This window comes from Hipposideros armiger, unplaced genomic scaffold (assembly GCF_001890085.2).
Source record: "Hipposideros armiger isolate ML-2016 unplaced genomic scaffold, ASM189008v1 scaffold_145, whole genome shotgun sequence".
In the NCBI taxonomy this organism is placed as follows: domain Eukaryota; kingdom Metazoa; phylum Chordata; class Mammalia; order Chiroptera; family Hipposideridae; genus Hipposideros; species Hipposideros armiger.
Genome location: NW_017731495.1, coordinates 162,479 through 183,393, shown reverse-complemented (window position 1 = coordinate 183,393; position 20,915 = coordinate 162,479). Strand labels below are relative to the sequence as shown.

The window sequence follows — 20,915 nt, the reverse complement described above, 5'->3', positions numbered from 1 at the left end:
TATATAGTAAGGCACCAAACAAAGAAAAAAAAAGAGGAATTTCAGGCTTTGATTTGAGAGCATTTTTATACATGACTGGTTTCACTGTCACAATCCATAGACTTTCACTGATAGAGGATTTCATGTGACATCAGAAATCAACCAACCATACAATTGATGATGTCATTTGCATTCTAAAGGGCTATTGGTTAAAGCCTTAAAAGTTACATTTCCTATGAATTCTTTGTTGCTTCAAAACATTTCTCTATCATTTTTGTTGTTTTCATTGGCCTCATGACTTATTTGTTAATGTAAGTGAAACATAATCATACCAATTATTACCTTTTAAAAAAAATAACTGAAAAGGTCCAAATAAGATGTTCCAGCAAAAATTAACACACCTTAAACATAGAAGAAAATATATAAAGAATCAATCCTGCCACTGACATTTTCATAAAAATTCCATCCAATTTCACTAAAACTTTATGTTACTTTACATATTGATAAGGTCTTTTATCCTGAAACTGTTACATTTTATTCTTACTTATTATGATAACATGTTACTCTTAAAAAGAACCCTATACATGAAATAAATCATACACCAAAATCAGGTAGGTAATACAATACTACTGAATTAATTTACATAATATGATTTTTTTTTTCAAATCACAGATGTTGCTAAAAGGGGAAAAATGTTCTTTAAAATTCTTAATCATGAATCTTTTCTTTCTGCAAATCCTTTTTTTTTTCCTCTCTACAAAGGCAATGTGAATAGGGGTAAAAGAAGACAAAACTTGACCTTTTGTGATCCCAGCATTAATGGGTCTGTTCATAATTCAATCTATGTGTGTGTGGGAGCATCCATGTGGAAACATAGAGGCCTGAGAGACATAAAGCCTTTCCCTTTAAACATTATCTGACCCTATCAGTCCCATTCACAAAAGAAGGCTTACGTATGCATATGTGGAAAAATGCACCATCTCATTGTGCGGCGGAAAGCCTACACATTCGACTCTTCATTCTCCGTGGAAATGCTGCACGGAAGTGACACTTGTACAGAATTTGGGAGAGTGACAAATGAGCAGAAAGTAACAAAAAAAGTTGAGTGTCCTGATGAGGAAACAAACCAAACTTCTGGAAGAATGCAAATGCACACCTGTGTACAGACATGCACATGGGTTTTTGCATCACACGTAGGGCAGTTCGATCCTATTTTATGATACATTCGTGCAATCCTTGAATTTATTGAGTTGTCGGAAAAGTCATGATGCATTTTTGTGACGAGAAACATAGAAAAAATACGTCATGACTTTTCCGACAACCCAATAATTAAATTCTCAGGATGATTCAGAGTCAACATAAATACTCTGTTTATAATTATTCTAAAATGTATGCATGTTGAAGTTGTACATTCTGAACCATGCATTCTGAATCCTGTACTTCGGCTATAGTGAATGACTCTTTGAGGAGCTCCTGGTTTTTCTAGTGGTACATTCAGCTGTCAGCCTGAATCTGTGTGGCCTTGAGTCCAACTATGTTAGTAAGGAGAATGCCAGAGCCCTTTGCACTGAATTGCCACTTGAAATCAGAACAAAGGGCAACAGCCTCTATGCTAGGCATGTCACCTTGGCTTGTAATATACAGGATGGTCTCAAAGCCAGGTCAGTGCTTAAAGTGAAGACCAAGAAACTTTCCAATTTACAGCATAATTAAGAAGAACCAGACGGGAGTATGAAGATGAAAATGGGCATTTTAAACTTCCTAAATTCTCTTCTTTGTTTCAGGCCCAAGAGCAGGGTGTTTTTCAGGTGAAGAAGGGGAACAAAACTCAGACTGTATGAACACTAGAAAAGACACGGGAACCTGTGAGCAAAGCTAAGTACCTCTTCATTTTGGAAGCTGCAGGTTAACTATGAAGAAACCTGAAGTTTGTACCACCTCTTACTCCTACCCTTCAACTACTCCCAACTTTTTAATAGTTTCATAGGTCCCTTCTGAGATTGAGAATATTTTGGAAGATCTATCTTGTATCCAGTCATAGGCCCCTTAATGTGCTGCTGTTAGGCCTATTCAAAAGTCTAACACCCCCATTCAATCATGGGGGAATAAGTGACTGAAAATAGACATTTTAAATGCCTTTATAACTTGCCTGGCAATAGGACTATGCTGATGGCAACAAGAATGATGTCGCTATACCTTTTGAGGCAGCAATAAGAATGGATCTCACAGACCTCAAACGTAATTGGCCAAGGGTCCCAGCTACTATGCTCTGAAGCCCATCACTTGCCATACTAAGGCAAGTGCATCCCAGGGGGTCACAGGATAAACAACTTTGATAAACAGCTTTGGTTCAAGGATACACCACCAGTTTTACTAAACTTTTCTCAGGCTGCACAACAGTCTAGGAGCTTCTACCCAGTATTCCTTCCCTCTTTCCTTCACTCATGTTCAAGTGTGCATTTCAGTCTTTCATGTCTCCCAGCTTCACCCAGAGGTCTCCCCATTTTCTCTTGTAGGCATTTCTTCTAATAAAATTTGTACCCATTTATTCCCCTGTGGTATTTACTTTTCAGACAACCTGGAATAACATACTTTTAAACTAACAAAAATAAGGCACATGCAGATTTGCAGTAGACCATTTCCAAAAAGCTTTGTATAGTTTAACAGATGTCATCACCTCAAAGTGGTCTTATGGTGCATACATTATTATTATTCCCAGGTTTCATGTGGAAATTACATGAAATAAACCAGATTTTAAGATAAAACTATAAGCAGCAGAAATCTAAAACTAAATCTCAGATTTTACAATGTTTAGTTTGGGGATTTATAATATCTAAAACTATGGTATTTTTATTGTAAAAAATTAAATTGTGGGCAAAAATAAATATTGAAATAATCCCCCCCCCAGTTTTTTCTGTTCACCATCACAAATTCCCATCTCTGTATATGAATTAGGACCAAAACTTGATGTCAATGACTTTTTCTAACCAAAACACTACAAATTATTCATCAAGATTAATGCAATCACCTTCAAAGTAATGACATAGAAATTATTCTCATGGTGTATGGAATATATTTAAAGGTTAACACATACACACACGCACACACACACACACACACACACACACAAATACGTATTTCCTTTCCTGTGCATTTGATTTTTGAAGCAAACAAAAGGCATTTGGAGCCACAGCTTACAGGCAAACATGTAACCTTATAAGGTTCTGTGCAAGAAGGACACACAAGTATATAGGTACTAAACAGACATAATAAAGAAGAAATACTAAATATGCATAAATACTGTTGGATTTTCAAGAAAAGGTCATTTTAATTTCTTGTGTTGCTAACAAGGTAGATTAAAGATGATATATTTAGTATAATAATTATTTTCCTGGGCCACTTCAAGTTTTCAGTTCCATTGAAATTGTAATTTTGCATAAAATATCAAAGAGCAAATCAGTTACAATATTTAAAAGGCATATAATACTTAATCTGTTCATTCTTCTATTATTTTCTATTTCACCTCTTAATAATAGTTTGTATTATAGGTATAATTTAAATTATACTAATTAGAGATATTTATTTGCATTTTCTAGAGTTTACCATATCAAGATACTTAATAGATTCATTTCAAACTTACTGTAAAAATGTAATAAAACTCTCCAACTGTGATAAAAAAAATTTTCAAATGAATAGAGGACAATGTTTTCAAAATTTATAATTATCAACCAACTCTTTTAACTTGTTAATATTAAGTGGAATGAGTCAGAACTATTAACTTAAAGCTAGTACAATTGTTATTTGTTACATCTTAGTAATTATTCAAGTTGAATTTTTCTTATGAAATAATTTCTACTGAGATTGCCAATCAATGTTTGCAATAGTCTTTATACTGGGCATACATAAGTCCCAAATATGAATGTAGTCCCTGATGTAAGACTTGAATTCTACTCAGAAAAATCTGATGCATTGTACCTGTTCATCTATCGTAAAATACATAGTTAGCAAAAGAGATGTAATCAAAATAAGAAAATATTAAACCCCCAACCTTGGATAGATTCCTTTGCTAAAATGTCAAAAGAGAATTACATGAAAGTTTAATTGTTAACTATGCACACTATCTTAATCTTTAAGTTGCTTGTAGATTTTATTTACTGACAGTAGTACATGGAAATTAGCAAACTCGTGATCTTTTCTCAGAAAGATTAAATGCTTTTGCATTCCAGGAAATTACATGAAAATCATTTCCCCCTTTTGTCTAGCACCAATTTTGTATTAAAATTTCATTTATGGAACATGCCGTCAACTTCACAGCATGAGCTTTGGAGAGAAAAAGGCTTGCTTTTTCTTCATGACAATATTTCCTACAGTATCTTATGATTAGTTCACTTAGGGTTGACATTGTAAACCACAGTTGCTCCTAAATAAGGGATAATATTGTTAGCATTTCTAGAATTCAGAAAAATAATTCTATTCCTAGAAAGTCAGAAAATAAAAACTAGATTTAGCATTTATTTAAGATCAACTAAATTTTAATGTTTTTCATATATTAGCATGTTTTATGATGTTCAGATTCAAGGTGCATATAATAATTGCCTAAATTAGGAAATTTATGAGAAAGTGCTCATAAGTATTTTTCAGAAAATTATAATACGATTTATTCTTTCAAGCATATATTTTTCAACCTGCCTATATCCATAAAATGATTTTAAGTTTTAACCAATTTTTTTTCCATTATGTTGTTATCAGGTAACCATAGTTTGTTTACTACCAGACCCAAGTAAAATGTGCTTAATTTTAAAATTAGTATTCTTTGTGGTTTTATAAAAGTTTTAAAAGTAAGTTCCTTACTTCTTCTTGTGCCTTATGGCGTTCCTTTGCTGTCATTGAAAGAATGACTTTTTCAGTAATTTTCTCTTTGTGTTCATCCATGGCCAGGTTCAACTAGAAAATAAATAGATTAAGTAGATAGATAGATAGATAGATAGATAGATAGATAGATAGATAATGTAGATAAATAAAATAGGCACCTATTGACTCCTAACAGCAACATTTATCCAAACAACTAATTTAGCAAATCATGGAAGACAATTTCAAATTAATTTGGCACATACTTATATAAAAATAAACTCCATTGAGGTTAAATAGGTTGAAAGTTCATTCTTATATTTGAAACATTAAACACTGAATTTTGCACTTCAACTTTTGTTGTTTTTAAATTTACTAAAATATGACTTGGGAGGGAGTCCTTAATTGCAGACATTTGACACTGCTGAGTAATACTAATTAAATGCATTTTATCAAAATGAGCATAGCAGCTTTTTTTTTTAATTAGGCTGATATTTGCTATTAAAGTCTTTTATTGCCAATCGGGAATAAATTGGCTGCTGTTATGTCAGGATAAGAATTCAAGGGCAAAAGAAAAAAGATTCGAGGGCATAAACCTAAAGCAAATGTCAACTGGAACATGCAAGTATGGTATAAAATGGTTTATAATATTTCACAACAAAGGATAATGTATCTTAAATACCTGAACAGTTACCTCTGACCTGCTCCATTTACAAAGCCAGATAAAGGTCTTCTATTACTGCTGTTAACCCTTGTTATAAAAAGGTGAATGTGGCCCATTCAATACTTTTTATAAATAGTCCCCATGGAAACAAAATGCTATTTTCAACAAAAGGAGAAAGTTAAACTCATAGAATAATATTCACTCAACAAACTGGCATTACTAGAAAGAAAGCCTGATACAGAGCCCTCTGAACTGAAATCTTTCACAGTTCTTAAGCAATGGACTTTCCATGTTGTATCTCCTTACTGATGACTAAAAATGAATAATGACGATGTGTTTTGCTTTGTTTTGTTAATGTTGTCATTGTTTTAAATAGGCTTTCTCAATTGCATGCCTCACAAATTATGTCTTTAATCCATACCCTGTCTGAAGACCCACTCTAATACTTGGAATAACATGGTGGGGTGGGGTCAACAATATGGCCTCCTCAATCTGACTATGCATATATGCTATGTGAATGGTTATCAAGCCTGTGAACTCTTCATCCACTGATATGTGATACAGCTCACTATATCAGAGATTTTGTTTTGGTAGAGGATAAAGGCCCAGGAATCTTTAGGTAATTCTGATGACCAGCCTAGATAAGGAGTTGACAAATATTTCTGTAAAGGGCCTGATAGTAAATATTTTAGGCTTGGTGGGGGGAGGGGGTGTGTGTGTGTGAGGCAGCAGCATACAGTCTCTGTTGCAATTACTCAGCTCTGTAGCATGAAATAGATAATAAATAAATGAATGAGCGTGGCTATGCCTCAATAAAACTTAAAAAACAAACAAATGGCAGGGTGAATATGGACAGCAGGCAATGTTTGCCTGTTCCTGTCCTAAATTGAGAACTACCGAAAAAATTTTTTAGAAAAATCATGTAATGTACAACATGATGACTATAGTTAACAATGCTATATGGTACGTTTGAAAGTTTCAAGAGAGCAGACCCTAAGCATTCTCATCCAAGGGAAAAAAAACATCAGTGTTTAATTTTTGTGTGTGTGTATCAATATGAGATGATGGATGTTAACTAAATTTATTATAGTTATTTCACAATATATGAAAGTCAAGTAATTATGCTATATACCTTAAACTCACATAGTGCCAAATGTCAATTATATCTCAATAAAACTGGGAGGGAATATCATGTAAGACTATTCTTAGGATCATTATCCCCACAGAATATTTTTTTCCTGTGCTGAAATAATACAAAAAGCATAATATTATAAAAATATCAAATATCAAATTCAACTTTCATACATGGAAGCCCATGTATAAACTAGCCCAACATACTGTGTCAAGTCTCCATGGTTATTTTTTTATTAGGGGATTCTCATCTCAGGAGGAGATGAATACAGTGGAGAGTGACATCTATTCTTTACACAATTAATTTTCAAATGCATAAACATTCAGAGCAGATATTATTTGAAGGGAGGCAAAACAAAAACAGAGCCATGAAGCTCTTCAATGCCATAGTAGTAAGTCAGATTCTAACAAGGTTCCCAGAGCCATGACATTTAGAACCCCTTCTAAGGAACTCTTTAAAAAGTGGGAATTCTTTAAGTTTGAAAGCGTCACAGTTGGGAAAATCCCCTTCATTCTAATTCTCAACTTCTAAAGAAGTACTATACTAATCTACATACACTGAGGGGAAAACATATCAACGTTAATGAAAAGTATCAAATAGATATCCAGTAAGATACTGGAAATTAAATGGTTAACAAAATATAAGGATACGCACATGAGGCCTTTTCTGGAAACACCGGCCATTCCCAAAAAGAGATACTTAACAAAACTATTTAGGGAAAATTATTGAAAGCAAAAAGTCAAATTCAGAGAGTGCATTTCCACCCTGAAGTATTAATAATATGCAGTGCTAGCAGCGTCTCTCCCTCAAGTCCCACGACATGAATTGGATTCTTCTCTCCTGCCATTTTAAAGGAGAGCATCCTGTTTCTTCATTAAGACAAAACTAGATGCTTTTGATGTGCTGCTCTTATCTAAAATATATGAAAAACTTTTTGTCAGTGAGTTGGAAATTTCTGCAGCTAATTTTTCGTATATAAAGAGGCTGTGTGTGCTAAGCGCTGTTCAGTTGGCTCCAACTCCTGGCGACGCTATGAATGAGTGATGTCCACAGTGTCCTGTCCTCAGAGTGGACATGTCAAGTGAACTTCTAATTAAAAATCAAAAACAAACAAAAAGGACGAACCTTGAGGGCATTATCCTAAGTGAAACAAGTCAGACAGAGAAAGACACATGCTGTTTAAAGGCTAATTGTGCAAACACTTTAACATACAGTAAGAGAAAATAAAATCTATTTTATAGGAGAAAATAACTATAAACTTTAGAGTCCAATCATTAATATCTTTAGAAAAGGTATACAGTAATCAAATGAGCTGTTGTGTTCTATCTACCTAATTCATATTGACATTCCATGTAAGTATTAGCCAAAGAAGAGCCTGGTTGTCCAGTCTTCTCTCAGTCTTCTGTAGTTTTGCATGTAGTTTTCTCTGTATTCAGTATAGCTAATGATTCAAATGTGAAGTGTATGATGTGTGTTGCATATAAAGTCCTTAATAAATCAATATATCCCAACAAGAAAATGGAATCTATCTTTCTATCAGAAATCTAAGCTTTTGACCAGTAAGTAGTGATGTATTAATACATTATTTGATCCATATTTTACATGAAGATCAACACAGGCAATACAGGTTGGCATAAACAACAGGACAATCAGCCTTCATATATATTGACAAGTTTCCCAATGGTCTATTAATATACAAAAGACTGGGACAAATTACTTATTTATATATACAAAACATGATTATAAAGGCCAGCTGCAGGTATTTTTTTGGAAAGTGCATTTTAATAAGGTCCTATTCAGTTAGGGAACAAATGGGGAAGAAGTAGTTTGCACTACAGAGTTTAGCGCAAGAGCTTTCTCTTTTTCTAACCACGAAATCAATCATTTGTCCAGACTGTGGGAGTCAGAGTTAGTTACTGAAAAGAGCTCCGTATATAAACAAGTCAATAACTCATTGTGTGTTATTGTCCAGCTGAAGAAGTCGGCTTTCAAAAAGCTGCCCCTGCTTCTCTCAGAATGAATGTCACTGTATTCAGGGACTGGGAGAGAGTCCTTTGTTTCCAGTCATTGCTGGCTGCCATTTATGTATGGGAACAGGAGGTGGCTGCGAGGAGCGTGGGGGAAGCCACGATTTGGTATCATCGATGTCCAGGAAAAACTCTGAATTTTGTCAATCTAAATAACTTGTGTCTGGAATTGCATTAATGGAATTGATAAAAAGTGGCCATACACATAAACACACACACACACACACACACACACACACACAATATTTGGTGAAGGAATTAAATGATAATAAATCTGTACCATTTTAAATTGGATCAGGCTGATATTTCTGGTTCCCTACCTATCAACAAAGATGAAACTAAAAAACATAGGCAACAGTTAGAAAAGTTCAAATGCACAAAATCAAACTTGTGAACAGGTCAACATGTCAAATCAATGCTCTCTATTCCTGCCATAAACAGTAAGGGCAACTCTTGAGACTCTTAAATACAGCTTGCAATGTGTGTGTGTGTGTGTGTGTGTGTGTGTGTGTGTGTGTGTGTGTGTGTGAGAATTTGTTTAAGGAATGAAATGATTTTATGTACTCAACACTTGTGATAAATTAAAGAAATTTGAACTATTTTTTTATTTAAAAATTAATTTAAATATCCTTTAGAATTGAACCGAACCTGAAGTTCATAAGCTATAAATATTATAATACCCTTATTTATTTCACCTTAAAATGTATTAAAAACTTAATATTTTTTTCAGAATCGAACTAGAGACTGACTGTGAAAAGACACCAGACCAGGATTCAAGAATTATAATTAGGTTGGGCAACTAAAAAATACACATGGTCCTCATGTGTGTGTGGGGTTGCTCTCCAAAATCTTTAAACAACAGCTTAGCTGTTTTTCATTATTATTATTATTATTATTAGTTTCAGGTACTAGTTTAGAAATCACAGCTTAACTTTTAATTAGATAAAGCTGGAGGTGTAGGCAAGGAGAGAGTTGAGAACTGAGAACTGAGTCCAGCTGACCCCATTTACCCTCACACTTTAGAAAACCACCACGTTAAGTCATATAACATGCTTCCACGGGCAGCAACTGCACTAGACCACTTTTCTAGGCATAAATAGGTTAACAGCAAAGTGCAATACGATTGAGGAGAATATAAAAACAATAGAAAGTGACAAGCAATATATGGCATGAGGCAGATCACAATTACTTGTCAAGTAGACAGAAAAACAATACAATCTACAAGTATAAAGGGCAAAAATATCATTTGGGGATGGAGTGGTTGGCGATGGAAAGGCATAAACGATGGACAGTATCAAGCTAGGAAAAGGAAAAGTGATCATATGGGGCAATACGATTAGTAAAAATTAATATTACTAATTAATAATTAATTACATGATGAGATTTTGTCCTAAATACAGTTAGTATTTAGAAGTGCAGTGGCTCGACATGGCTCTGGAAAGGGGAGGAGAGAAGACCAGCTGCACCTTGAAGGATAAGCAGCAGGAACGGGCACAGCGAGCTGATCCAGGTGAGGCGGCCTAAGGCAATGGTCTGACAGGGAGGAATGTCCCATAGCAGAGGACAAGGACTAGCTGCTTAGTGTGACGCCCATAGCTAATTCGGTTCTGAATTTAAATACAAGGTGGGGGGAAAATGCAAAGTTCCAGTCCTATAATGAGGGCATAGTTGAAGACTTAGTTCTCAGCTTTGCCTTGGCTCAGCCCCATCCTCTCAAACTACAGAAGGGTTAGCTCAGTTCCAGCCTTAGCGATCCCTTCAGTAAATCCTGACTTAGACCCCCACTTCCAGCCAGGTTATTTCACTTCAGTTCCTTCTATTAAAAAAAAAATGTAAGATTGCCACTTCTAGATTTGGGAAGAGGCAGAATCCTTCATTCAAAACTGGCTGTGGGGCCGGCCGAGTGGCGCGATGGTTAAGAACTCGCTTGGGATGCCAGAGGGCCCCGGTTCAGATCCCACATATGAGGGCCAGTGACACTGCCCTCTACAGCTAAGATGCTGAACAACAGCTCAACCTGGAGCTGGGCTGCCGTGAGTTGCTGGCGACGGCATAGGCTGTAGCCATAGGTTGCCATGGGCTACCGTGTGTAGCCAGCAGCCAGCGTGAGCGGCCAGCAGCCGCAGTGAGCGGCCGTCCAGAAGCCGGCGACTGATCTGCCTCGCCTGGGAAGAGCGCAATGATGGTGCCAACTTGGGCCAGTGAAGCAGCGTCCTCCACAACTAGAATGAAGAACAAAACGACAGCAACTTGTCTGTTCCCCTTCCCCCAATTCCCCAGCACTGTTCCCATCCCCCCAATTACCCAATAAAAATCTTTAAAAAAAAAACAAAAACAAAAAAACTGGCTGTGAATTCTGGTTCTGCCACAAATTAGTTCTGAGACATTGGGCAACAGCGATGGTTCACACAGCCCAGGCCTTCCAAAGCCAGAGGCTCCTCTCCCATCCTTGCTAGCTCTTTGAAAACAGCTGCCTTTACCACAACCCGTAGCTTCTGGAAGACAGTTTGTTTTCAGGGAGAATTTGCAAGAGAAATTTTCATAATATTGGAAAACCAGCAAACAAAAATATCACAACCATTTTAAAACAGTAACATTTGGGGAGAGGTCCAAGAAAGAGGAGGAGATAAACACTGTGCCTGTGTTCTTTTCTAAACATATTAAAATTACAACTAAGTGACAGAGCAATCAACCTGGAAAACCATCTAAAATTTAGCAATCAGAGGTCCTAAAACTAAAAATATAAAGAAGCCACATAGAGACTGGTAGGAGGGGTGGAGATACGGAGTAGGCCCCACACCTCTGTGTGGCGATGGAGAATCAGGAGGGATATCCTTGGACCCCCCCAGAGGAGTGAGGGACCTCAGCCCCCCACAACAGGCTTCTCAGCATGGAGTACTAGTGCCAAGAAGAGGAGCCACCATAACATCTGGCTGTGAAAAACAGAGGGGATTCTGACATCCTTTTAAATAGCCTGCGCCCAGACTCACTTGCTCAGAGACACTCATCTTGGGCTCCAGCAGAGGGTTGGTGACTCAGGGGGCCTTAGAGACATACAGGGGGGCAGGCTGAGGCATCTGGCTTTGGGGGGAGAACTGAAGGACAGTCAGCATTTTCCCAGTGAGAGGTTCACCTACCTGCAGCTGGCATGTGGGTGCCATCTTTCCTGTGTTGAGCCCACCCCTTCTGGCCAAATCTCAATCTGACTGGCCTGGTGAGCTCCGATGCTCCACCCTGCTGATTCACTGGGATCCCGCCCCACCTAACTTCCCCAACGCCAGAGGCACTTTCTCTACCAGCAGTCAGCACCGCCTACATTGCATTCTTTCTTGAAAAACTATCAGAGTCCAGCAGGTGGGCGGCAACTGGCCTCAGTTGCTCCAAGACTTTTGCTAAGTGACTCCAGGCTCATCACTGGCACCAAACCAGAATTTACATTAACCTGGTGACCACAGTTCTTCTCACTCTAGTAACTCCCTGAGGTCCTGCCTCACCTAGCTCACGTACTGCATGAGGCGTTATCAGTGGCTAAACCTTAAAGGAGCTGGCAGGTGGCAGCAAGCCTTGGGATGTCCTAGCTTTTCGCGGAGCTACCCCAGACCCAGTACTGGTGGCAGAGGTCCTTGGTTCACAGCGTGGCCTCTACCATGTGCCTTCAGGTAGAGCACAGGCAGTGAACAACTGCAGATCGCTTTGTAGCTCCTACCAGGTAGACCCCAGCCAGTCACAGGCAGTGATTCACCTGGGCCTGTACCAGAGCCCCTCTGAAGAGGCCCCAGAACCAACATACTTGGAGGTTGGCTTCAGACCACAGCTGAGCACCATCCAATTAGCCCCACAAGTGGCACACATAAAGTGGTCTCAACAAACACCAGAACCAACTGGGGCAAATCCCACTCAGTGTGGTAAGCTTCCCACACAGCAACCCATGAGCTATGGACATGGACAAACCCCACAGACAGTCAGCCTAAGGGTCAGTCCCACCTACTGACATACCAAGATCAATCAAGGCTCAACTACAACAGGAGGGCACACACAACCTACACAAGGGACACTCCTGGAAAACCTGAATCAGGTGACCAGGGAGACTGTGCCACTGGGCCCCAAAGGACACCTACTACATGAGGCCACCCAGCCAAGATTGGGAGACATAGCAGATCCACCTAATACATAGAAACTAACACAGAGAGGCAGCCAAAGTGAGGAAACAAAGAAATGCTACCCAAATGAAGAAAATAGGAGAAAGTCCAGAAAAAGAACTAAATGAAATGGAGGCAAGAAACCCACCAGAGACAGAGTTTTAAACAATGGTTACAAGGATGCTCAAGGGACTTAGTGAGAACTTCAACAAAGAGATAGCAAGCATAAAAAACAACATAGAAACCATAAAACAGAACCAGTCAGAAGTGAAGAATACAATAACTGAAATAAAGAATGCACTAGAAGGAATCACCAGCAGACTAGATGAAGCAGAGGATCAAATCAGCAATTTGGAAGATAAGGTAGCAGAAAATACCCAATCAGGAGAGCAAAAAAAAAAAAAAGAATCCAAAAAAAAACTAAGGAGAGTTTAATAGACCTCTGGGACAACATCAAGCCTAACAACATTCACATCATAGGGGTACAGAAGGAGAAGAGAGAAAGCAAGAGATTGGTGACCTATTTGAAGAAATAATGACTGAAAACTTTCCTACCCTGGTGAAGGAAATAGACATACAAGTCCAGAAAGCACAGAGAGTCCCAAACAGGATGAACCCAAACAGGCCCACAACAAGACACATCATAATTAAAATGGCAAAAGTTAAAGACAAAGAGAGAATCCTAAAAGCAGCAAGAGAAAGGCAACTAGTAACTTATAAAAGAGCTCCCATAGAATGTCAGCTGATTTCTCAACAGAAACTTTATAGGAAAGAAGGGATTGGCACGAAATATTCAACATGATGAAAAGAAAGGACCTCTAACCAAGACTACTCTACCCAGGAAAGCTATCATTTAAAATTGAAGGACAGATAAAGAGCTTCCCAGACAAGAAAAAGCTAAAAAGTTCATCATCACCAAACTAGTAATTCAAGGAATCTTAGAGGGACTTCTTTAAGACAGAAAAATAAAAAATAAAAATTATGAATAATAAAATGGCAATAGCTATATATCTATCAACAAGCACTTTCAATGTAAATGAATTAAATGCTACAATCAAAAGATATAGGAGGGATGAATGGATAAGAAAACAAGATCCTTACATATGCTGCCTACAAGAGATTCACTTCAGATTGAAAGACACACACAAACAAAGTAAAGGGATGGAATAGATATTTCAGAAAAAATAAAAAAATTTAAAAAAAAGCTGGGTTAGTGATACTTGTACCAGACTACTTTAAAACAAAGGCCCAAAGAAGACACAATGAAGGACCCAGTGATCCCATTTCAGGGTATTTATCTGAAGAAACCCAAAAGGTTACTTCAAGGGGACACATGGATCCAAATGTTCATTGCAGCATTGTGTTACAATGGCCAAGATGTGAAGGGCAGCCTGGTGTCCGTCAATGGAAGAATGGATAAAGAGGAGGTGGTGCATATAGACAACGGAATATTGCTCAGCCGTGGAAGGGAATGGGTTCTGCCATCGGTGGCGCATGGATGGACCTGGACAATACATATTGTACTGAGCGGAATACATCAGACAGAGAAAGACAGATGGAATGTGATATCACTTTTATGTGATATCACTTATATGCTAGGTGGGTACTAGACTAGTTGGGGGATCACATCTTAAGTTATATAAATATCTAACCACTATGCTATATATCTGAAATTAATATAAAAAAATATTAAATGTCAACTGTAATGATAAATTTAAAAGGGGGGCAAGGGGAATAAGCAGTCCAAAATTTTAGGTATAAAACAAATAAGTCATGGGGACGTAATGTGCAGCATAGGGAGTAGAGTCAATAATATTGGGATAGCGTAGTACGGTGTGGGATGGTTGCTGGACTTAGCATGGTGATCACTTCTTTAGGTTTATAAATGTTGAGTAACTAAGATGTACACCTGAAACTAATATTGTATGTTAGCTATATTTTTAATAATAATCTTTTAAAAAAGACTTATTAAACTGTACACTTTAAATATGTGAAATGTATGTGTATCAATTTTACTTCAACAAAGGTGTCTTTACAAAGAAAAAAAAAGCTAAAAATGGTAACATTTTTAAATAGCTTGTCTAAAAAAATGTAGAAAAGAATTCTCCATAATAGTTTACCTTCAATTTATTTAACACTTAATTAAAGAAACTTAAACTGCCTCAAAAATATCCTTCCATTTTAAACATTCTGTCACAACTGGGAATGCCACAAGCCCTAAACTTGACTCAGCTTGACCTCTCTAAACTGACTCTATTCCATTTCTTCCACTATCACATGTAGTTTTGGAGAGACGTACTACGCTGACCAACGGGTGGGTCCCTGACCCTCCAGGCCAATCAGCCTCTTTTCAGAGAGACAGAGTCATGAGGGGAACCACACAGAGACATAAACAGGTGGAGAGAATCTGTCCCATTAACAGCAGCCTGAAGAGACTGTCCCTTACACCCAGATGTCTGGAGCTGTTGCAGTTCTTTCTACAGCCATTTTCTTTGGTCTTTCCTTAAATTCCATGTACAACCACCTGCCATCCCATTAAATTATATTTTTCCCAAGTTAGCCTGAGACAGATTTCATTGATTACAACTAATAAACCCTAACAGATGTCATGTAAATATCCCATTACTTTAGGAGATGTGAATGAGATGCTCTATTCCTTGCAACTCATGGTATCCAACTCAAATGTCTTAATAATATGCCAAATTTAAAGAAGCCCTTCAGGTATTATAACAGGTAATATAACAACAGTAATGGTTTAAAAATTATCACCATGCTTTTCTTTTGACCTAAGTACAGGCTGCCCAAACTATCCCAGGCAACCCTAGGATTTGTCACAATAATATTGTTTCTGACACGTATCATAAAATTGTGCAACAAAACAATATCTTTGCAAACAAGGCTGCTGGCTTTAGATTCTGCCTCTCAAGAAAACCCTTTGCTCTTCTCAGTTAGCATACAAACAGCTAAACTTGGAAGGCTCAGCCCATGAATGTCCCCTGGTAAATTAGGAGTAATGACTCTGACTGCCTTTGCTGGCATCAGGAATATGGAAGATACAATGTAGAAATGAAACAAAAGCTTACCCCTTCAGTCCTAGAGGAAATATAGAAAGAAGTCTCAGAGATGGAAGCAGGAAAGTAAAATAGCCAGAAGAATTAAGTCCTAAGTTCCCCTTCTATATGGTATGGCTTGGGGAGGGAGACAAGTGTCAGATAAGCGGGGAACATCCTTGAGCAGAGGAGCCCCCTGCTCCCTTCCCCTCAATATGGACACAGGGAGGAAGCTGTCCTGGAGCGACGGAGCACACAGCCACAACGACAAGATGGCACAGCATGGGCAGGCAGAGGGAAGCCTACGGCTTAGCTTTCCAAAACTACCCTTTTCTCTGTATCTTAGGACATGGAAGTAGCTGAGTAGGAGGCTAAGAAGCTTGCCACAGGCTCTTGGCACAGTGAGGGTAACATGGCTTTAAAGCGAGAGCAGCACCACAGACCACGGAAGCCAGGGCCAAATGGGTGTCTCAAACAGACCTTAGAGGGGAACCTCTAGCACCAGAGGAAGGCAAGTTCAGGTTGGATCTTGAAAGAGGCACCACCAGAAAAAGGGCCTGAGCCAAATGAGTGAGTTACAAGTCTCATCGTGCAGGTCAGAAGAGCATCCAGCAACCATGTGAACAAGGGACGTCCTTCCATTGGCCAGCAGCTGCAATGCCAACATACACATTCCAACGAGCCAGCAGGAGGCCAGGGGCCACTTCCCCCAATGAGGATACGAAAGCCACACAATCCCTCCTTCTTTATGTTACTTGAAGGAAACCAACAGGGCACAGGACAGTCTATATGAGAGACAGGATGATGTAAAATAACTACTTAAATGATCAGATCAGACTAGGCTTTAAACTGAATGGAACAGTTATTTTCCCCCTGGGATCCAGTAGGCAAGAGCTCAGGATGAAAGTAATATTAGTGTCAGGAAATAACATCATTTACATCTTTGCACACAGATTGTGTACACACATATGAAGGGGTCTGTTGATAGAATGAGCCAAGGAAAAAAATTAAAAACACACACACAAGGATTTATAAGAAAGGAGAGAAATAAAACAGACTGGCCATTTTTCAGGGAGATTGGTAAGCTGGCACCTACCAAGTTCAGTAGACTAATTAAAGGAATAAGAAAAACCATTTTGTGGATTCTCCAAAAAACTTGAGAGTGCAGCTGAGAAGCGTTTGTGACGGGCTGCCTCTGTATTATGTCTGCTTACCCTACCACTTTAGAGCAGTCCTGCACCATTTCTCACACTAGAACATTTCATTCCTTTAGGCAAAGCAATGAATCACATTTTCTCTCACCCACGAAAGTAGCTGGGTGAATCAGAGAACTCCCTGAGAACAGTAATTAGAATTCTGGGGCCCAGAAAGACAAGCCAGATAGGTCCCTATCCTTACAGAACAGTGTCTGAATGTGGGTTACGTTGGGTGTGACGCACCCTACATCTCCAATAAGACTATTTCCAATTATTATTTCCTGTGGTGATGGAAAAGCTGTTCCTATCAATCCTCTGTGGCCCAGCTTTGGTCCAGCCTCGTCCGCGAAGCCCACTTTGGCTTTGTCCTTCCCCATAGGCATATATGAGCCAAAATATGCTGTCATATACTATGGACGGTGCTTCTCCTCCTCCCTTCCTTCATTCTCTTATCTCGTGTCTTTACTGATTGCCGATGCTGATACAAACAACGCACTGTACTGGTGACACAATATCAATCCGATGCCTCTGGGCCTTCAGAGGGCTAACAGTCCATTGAGAATTGTAGTTTGGCAGTCAGCATTTCCCTAATTGGTTTCCTGGTGTTTGTCCCTGAGATAAAGGACCATGTCTTATATAATTCTCTTATACCCCCAGCGAATATAACCATAACAGGCAGGCAGCAAACATTCAACAAAAACCAGTGGTGGATTAGTGATGGATGGGAATCCTCAGACTCCACATGATTTTATTTTTCATTAGACAACTGTCTCCTAAACTATGTGCTGGGTATTAGGTGATGGGAATTCTGTGGTCATGTAATTTTTTTTAAACACGAGGTTAAACCAAGGTAAATGGGTTTCTTTATAGCACGGCTCCTAAGAGCCTTTCATATCTAAAAGATATTGTTCATGACCATGAGAGCACCTCAGGAGTGTCCAGCTAGATATACTACTAAAAATGTGTCAAGAGATCAAAGATTCTCAGACTTAGTTGAAGATGGTCCCCTAAGAGTTTATTTGAAAATGAGTACAAAGGGGCCCAGTACCCAAACACAAGAAGCACAACTCTGCCCATCTGTCAACATAGCTCAACCCTGTCTACTGTGCCTCCCTCAAATTAATCTATAATTCTCACATGTAGTTTGTTTGGACCTTGAAAAAAATATTCTGTAATACATCTAAAAAGTGATGACCAAGGAATTTTGGGGGAAAAAAGAAATACTAAAATGAATATCTCTATAAACTAAATATATTACAAAAGTTAATACGTATACATGCATGACTCTTGCAATTTTTTTAGTCTTTTTAATATTGCTTCTTTTCTTGTTATCCACTAATATCTGTGACTTACTACTCATTTTTACAATCTATTCTACATCCACATCTGCCCCAACATAATTGTCTTTTCTCTCATTTTATCTCCATCTTTATTCAAAAGACAAAAAAATTTACAAAAAGAGGCCAAAAAAGATAAAATACTATTGTCACTTTTGCTTTTAAAATTGCTAACAGCTTGCTAAGCTTTTTTTGAGAGAATGGCAGTGTAAATTAATGGGGAGTGTAGAGCAATGGAAGCTTTATGAATTCTTCTTTAATAAATGCATTAAACTATATTGCTTTTTAAAAATGAACTGACATGAGAGCAAAGACTGGGTAGAGATAAGGATGGGCCTCTCGCTGCCTACTCTGTCACACTGTTTAGGACACTGCAGGTGCACTGTAGCATTCAGTCCTCAAAAGAGCTTCAGGTAGTCATGTAAACGATGCATAAAGAGCTCAGATAACTTGCTTGTGAATGCAAAGCAAAGAAAATTGAAGAACTGGGATTCAAATCCAGGTATGTCTGACTCCAGGGCCCATAATTTTTTAATTATGTCTTGGATACATCAGAAAATAGGATTAAAAATGGAGGAAAAAGCTAGATGGTACAAATAGGCAAATTTTTCTTTCTTATTAAACCATGTGATTCTGAAAGCCCAGAGTTAAAAATCAGATTTCTATTAATATGAATTGATTTTGATAACATTAATAAGAAAATAAATTGCATGTAGAGGCTTTATTCTAGTGGAATTTAGTTTTGAGATTTGTATAAAAAGCAAACTGGATTAAGATCTATTAACTGTCAGCAATAATTAATAAACCATATTAAAGTCACCTGGGTAATAATTCCTTACCTAACTTTCACTGCATCTCTGGAATTATCAAAATTAGCACCCAATGTTATTTTTCCATTCTGAAAATATCTATTAATGCATTCTAATATAATTAATAAAACAATTCATGACCGCTTGAAAGTACTACTAACAGTTTTATATTTAATAGTTTAGACCTCTCCCTTTACACACCTATAGAAATATAAATACATGTAAAATCTATTTTATGTTTACAGAAATGACATCGCTGCCATATTTTTTGGCATTTTGCTTTTTTTTGCATGGCAATGACTTCAAATGCCCCTTAAAAACATCTTAAGCAGATCTATAACCACCTAGTACTTACAGTATTAAATTTTCATCCAACCTGATTTAAAATTTACGTGTCATGCTTCATTTAAAGCTCTCCTCTAGTGAAAATGCAAGCTTAGTTTGGGACACGAGAGGCTTGGGATAGGGAAAGAAGTGAACGGTCTTTTAATTTTCATACTTCTTCAGCTCTTCTGCTATCGGGAATTTCGTTCCCATTCCACTGAAGAGAACTTAGTCATATGGCCACCTCTAACTGCAAGTCAGGCTAGGAGAGAGAGTATAGTTGTGCTTCAGGAAAAAAAGACATGAAAGTGGTTCTGTTAGAAGACTAGAAGTCTCCCCCACTGTTGCTCTATATAGAGCATGCTTGAGAGTGAAATAGTTATGCTGAGTTAGCAAGTGAACTCTACGACTGTTTGGGGAACATTCTCTTCCCCAATTTCTTTGCTTAATAAAGTTTTCTCTAACCCCTCTTCAGGTTGCTTTTCCTGAAGCAGCTTATCATCCTTTTTGTGTTGCCAGAGCAGTCTATTTATAACTCTAGCACATCAGTTCACACATTTCTTATCATTACTTATTTGCCATCTTCCCACTATACCAGAAAGGGCCCAAATTCTCCACTCTGCACCTGTGGCCAGCCTTGAGGTTACCGATCTTTTCCCCATTCCATTTGGTCCTGGTTGAAAGAAAACAGTCATGGCAAACCCTGCCACCATGGGGCAATTGTCTCAGTCCTAACTCATCACAGAACAGCATAACTGTGAATACACTGATTTGTTCATGAGTGACCAAAATTGGGACAAAAAGCCTCCCATGAACTTAAATGCGTGATCACTGAGACGACCCATGCCCTATCCAAATGGTCAGGAGCGATTCATCTCCAGAATGTTGTTGCCATATGGAGATACAGACGTAAATTTTGGTTATTTTCTTAATACCGGGTCAAAAACTTTTTAAATCTTCAACAGGCAAAACCATATGTGTTGGCATTTTAGATTTAGCCTGTTTTTAAGCTCTAATTTAAGGCAAAAATCTCGTCATATCACTGTGCACTCAAAAATCTTCAGAGATTCCCCACTGTCTAGTGGATAAAAACCCCAGCCCCTTATCGTGGCATCATTATCTGGCTGCTTATTCCTCACCTACCTCATGTCCCATCTCCCACCACAATGCTGACATGCCCTTATGCTATTCCATAGTGATCCTCATATTCTACTCAACAATGTCCCTACACCCTGAAATTCTGAGAGAAGCTCAAGATCCATTCTTTACATCCCTCATCCCATTCTGAGTCTCCTCCCCCACCACTGGGCCTTACCACCATAATTACCGTGTTGTCACCAACCCTCGTTTCTGTTGTGAACTGGGAAAGGTACAGCATAAAAAGTAGATTGCCAGGACTCTAGGTTGTAT

The 20,915-nt window shown here is 38.2% G+C and overlaps 1 protein-coding gene across 1 annotated transcript in view; it reads right to left on the bottom strand.

Moving 5' to 3' along the window:
• Positions 1 to 20,915, bottom strand: part of DCDC1 (doublecortin domain containing 1) — a 392,688-nt gene that overhangs the window by 222,706 nt on the left and 149,067 nt on the right. The window contains exon 10 of the mRNA XM_019650696.1: positions 4,831 to 4,923. Coding sequence (XP_019506241.1) covers positions 4,831 to 4,923 — 93 coding nt within the window. The remainder of the gene's footprint in view (positions 1 to 4,830; positions 4,924 to 20,915) is intronic.